Source organism: Nematolebias whitei, chromosome 7, assembly GCF_014905685.2.
Source record: "Nematolebias whitei isolate Nwh7 chromosome 7, NemWhi1, whole genome shotgun sequence".
NCBI classification, from domain to species: Eukaryota; Metazoa; Chordata; class Actinopteri; order Cyprinodontiformes; family Rivulidae; genus Nematolebias; species Nematolebias whitei.
In genome coordinates, this window is record NC_056504.1 from 4075534 (window position 1) to 4079754 (window position 4221).

A 4221-nucleotide genomic window follows, 5' to 3' on the forward strand; every position below is an offset into this window, starting at 1 on the left:
TCTCATACAGATGCTGAAGCTCTCCTCTTCTTACTCTCATACAGATGTTGAATCTCTTTTTAAATCAGTCGGAGAACAGATCTCATTGTGGACGAGTTTTAAAAATATATGTGATGCAGAAATCCGAACGGAAGAAGTAGAAAAAGCGTTGAATTGTTTAGTCTTAGACAAATGTCCAGGCCCAGATGTTCTAACCAGTAACTTTTATAAACACTTCTGGACTCATTTAAAAGACTTAATATTTAATATGCTAAAAGAAATATCCACAATATTTATCTGACCTACTACAATGAAACAAGGAGTCATAACCCTAATTCCCAAAACTAACAAGGACCCAAAAATAATTGACAACCTCCGTCCCATAACTCTATTAATGATTACAAAATATTAAACAGTGATTACAAAATACTCACTCATATATTCACAAACAGATTTAAATGTGGTATTACGGACATTATTTCAGACACAATCTGGATTCATCAAGGACGCTCGATTCACAACAACATTAAATTTATATTGGATTTACTGGATTATAATCTAATAGAAGATGATGGATTTATTCTATTCTTGGACATTTTTAATGCTTTTGACATGATCGAACACAAATTTATCTTTCGAACCTTAGAACTTTTTGGATTGGGGAAACAATTCTTAAATATAATAACATTAATTTACAAGGACACAAACAGTTCAGTTCTATTAGCACAAGGTACATCTCCCAGGTTCTTCATTGGCAAAGATGTTAAACAGGGAAGTCCAATTTCACCCTATTATTTATTTTAGCAGCTGAATTGATGTCTATCCTCATCAAACAATTGAATTTTGAAAAACCAACAGTGTTGTGTCAACAATTAACAATTAGCTGATGATGTTGCAATATTTGTAAAAAAAAAAAAAAAAAAAAACCTCAGACCAACTCCCTATAATCCTCGAGACAGTAGATTTTTTCTCTAAAACATCTGGACTAAAATTAAACCTGAACAAATGTGAATTACTTCCTATTCATAATTCTGACCAATCAAGCATTCACAACATTCCTATTAAAAGCAATATAAAATACTTAGACATACACATAACTAAAGACATGGAGCCTTTAACTAAACTCAACATCTGGAACCATCTGGAAAGAAGCCAAACATATCTGAACTCTTGAGACATTTCAATCACAGGCCGCACTTTTCTTACAAACATGAATGTATTTCTTGTTTCATCTCCCCTGCCTACTCATTATTAATTCATAAAACTGCAATTAAAGCTCTAAATCAAGCAAATTTCAACTACATTTGGAAAAGGAAAACACATTATATTAAAAAAGGCTCTATGACACAAGAATACAAAGATGGAGGTCTTAAGGCAAGAGGCTTTGAATGTATTGACGGCACAATTAAAATAAATTGGTTGATGTTAAAAACCAACAAAAGTTCTGGTTTTATATTCCTAATGAAATCTTCAAGAAATGAGGCGGCATTGAATTTCTTCTCAAATGTGACTATGACCCAAAAAAGCTCCTCCATAAACTCTCATCATTTCATCAACAGGTTTTACTGAACTGGAAAATGATTTAAAACACAACTTCAGTCCCACAACGCCCCACTCTGAACTGCACATATATATTACATAACCCTAAATTATATTTCTACAGAACTAGTGATAAAGGCGTACGGTTGTTTTACACTTGTTCAGTTCAACAGGGAAGATTATAACGTTTGAGAATTTTAGTTCCAAATTGAACTTGACTGATAAAAAACAAAATAAGAAAGTGATTAATGCAGTACTTCAAGCTATAATAATCATGACATCTAATTTATATAAAAATGTTCCAAACACGAACCTTCCCCTGCTTTTAGTGAATAATCTAAATCTTTTGAACTCCAAACTAAACTGTTCGTTTCATATTTAACAGAGAGCTGTATCCCTGCTCCTCTTCCCCAAACACAACTCTAAATTCCTTCTCCAGAAAAGATGCTGAACAATTAAGATCAACAGTTTATAAATTCCTCGTTGTAACTAAAAAAAGAGATTAATTTCAGAATTATTAATAGAATATATCCCTCTGCTGACTTTCTATGTAAGCGCTTTGGCTTTGAATGTACTAACTGTTCATTTTGTAACGAACTAGCTGCCACCACATTTTTTATGATTGTATATATACTGATGCCTTTTGGGATGATCTACATCACTGCTTGTCTAAATTAATTACAGATTCCAGAATTGAAAATGTCCTGTATGCTTTTATCGCAAAAAACTCTGTACCTGATCTGATGATTAACACTATTTTCATTCTAGGGAAGTTTTTTATTCACAAGAATATATTTCTTAAAGCTAGACCAAATGTAGTTGCCTTTCACAGAGAACTGTGCCTGTTCTTCTCATCTCTGAAACACATGAGAAGATGCTGCTGATGCTGCTGAGGATCTCTGCAGGATGGTGAAGGACCTTAATCTCATGGAAAACCTCTAACTCTCATGAACACTGAACGAACTCGATTGTCTGATTTTATTTTTGTTTAATTTGTCTCCTTTATAGCTTTATCTTTCTTTCTTCTTTGTTTGAAGTTGTATTTGTACTGTTTAATGACAAACAAACAAATAAAAAAGATTCCAGACTTGTGCCTGTTTAAAAATCAAGTATTTAAAATTCCCCATTTAAAAATGGTTGTGACTACGAATGTTATATGTTTTTTTACTCTAACAGCTCGAGTAAAATACGTTGAAATATTTTTATGCTTAATTAATAAAATATATAATAAAATATTTTAGTCAGGCAGACAAATTACAACCTAAGATAACCGCGTTTTCAGGACCACGTGACGAACCGGAAGCAACAAGCCGGCTCAGGTTAGAAATAGTTCAGGAAAATATCAGCCGAAAGGAGTTTGTAGGAAAAACGTAAAAAAATGGACAGGACGGTGAGTGTACAGAACCAAGCCAACAAAACCCCCACAGGTAAGACATTTAACCTGCGGATTAGTGCAAACCAGAAACTCTTACATGACTGATGGCTGCTGAGGCGTTAGCTAAAATTAGCTGAATGAGCTGAAACTGCATCTGTGATTATTATTATATATATTTTATAAAAGCGAAATATTTTCAAAGAGATAATCGTGGCTCTCGGATTCACTCCATCAATCCAACTTGGAGTTACACGCACGGGGAGTAGGTTGCCATGTTCGGGGCGAAGAGGTATGTTCAGACCGGGGGGGCAAACTTTTTGACTCAGTCCACCTTCTGCACCGCTCAAGCAGCCACAAAGTCAGGCTTATATGATAGAACAGTGATTTTATTTACAGTCTTTGTGGAGTCTTACCAACTTCAGGGTGAGCCCGGCCCAAAACAATCTCTCCCCACTGTTTTTCCTCTTTTCACTGATAGTGGAAAACACTACACCGAAGAACAGCAGCACGATTCTCACAAGTTCGGTTCAGCTGTAGTTCACATGCTTAATGTGAGCGGAGTCGGGCTCGGAGCCGACCCCAAAACTAACATAAACTGGGATTTCACCGAGCGCCTGTGAAGCTGCCGCTCGGCTGAGCGCAGCCAAACCAAAGCATGCAAGAAAAATACAAAAACAAGGTGCCGAAAGTGAAAAAGAAATAAATCTGCAGCAGGACGGTCCTGACGTCATCGCTTCTGCAGCAGGACGGTCCTGACGTCATCGCTTCTGCAGCAGGGCGGTCCTGACGTCATCGCTTCTGCAGCAGGACGGTCCTGACGTCACCGCTTCTGCAGCAAGACGGTCCTGACGTCATCGCTTCTGCAGCAAGACGGTCCTGACGTCATCGCTTCTGCAGCAGGGCGGTACTGACGTCATCGCTTCTGCAGCAGGGCGGTACTGACGTCATCGCTTCTGCAGCAGGGCGGTCCTGACGTCATCGCTTCTGCAGCAGGATGGTCCTGACTTCATCGCTTCTGCAGCAGGACAGTCCTGACGTCATCGCTTCTGCAGCCGGACGGTCCCGACGTCATCGCTTCCGCAGCAGGACGGTCCCGACGTCATCGCTTCCGCAGCAGGACGGTCCCGACGTCATCGCTTCCGCAGCAGGACGGTCCCGACGTCATCGCTTCTGCAGCAGGACGGTCCCGACGTCATCGCTTCTGCAGCAGGACGGTCCTGACGTCATCGCTTCTGCAGCAGGACGGTCCTGACGTCATCGCTTCTGCAGCAGGACGGTCCTGACGTCATCGCTTCTGCAGCAGGACGGTCCCGACGTCATCGCTTCTG

The 4221-nt window shown here is 39.2% G+C and overlaps 2 protein-coding genes across 2 annotated transcripts in view; both read left to right on the top strand.

Moving 5' to 3' along the window:
• epha8 (eph receptor A8) overlaps window positions 1-4221 on the top strand; it is a 312202-nt gene that overhangs the window by 129260 nt on the left and 178721 nt on the right. The gene's annotated exons all lie outside the window — the stretch shown is intronic.
• The window catches only part of c7h1orf50 (chromosome 7 C1orf50 homolog), a 388096-nt gene continuing 386673 nt past the window's right edge, over window positions 2799-4221 (top strand). The window contains exon 1 of the mRNA XM_037678556.1: window positions 2799-2945. Coding sequence (XP_037534484.1) covers window positions 2897-2945 — 49 coding nt within the window. The 5' untranslated portion in view covers window positions 2799-2896. The remainder of the gene's footprint in view (window positions 2946-4221) is intronic.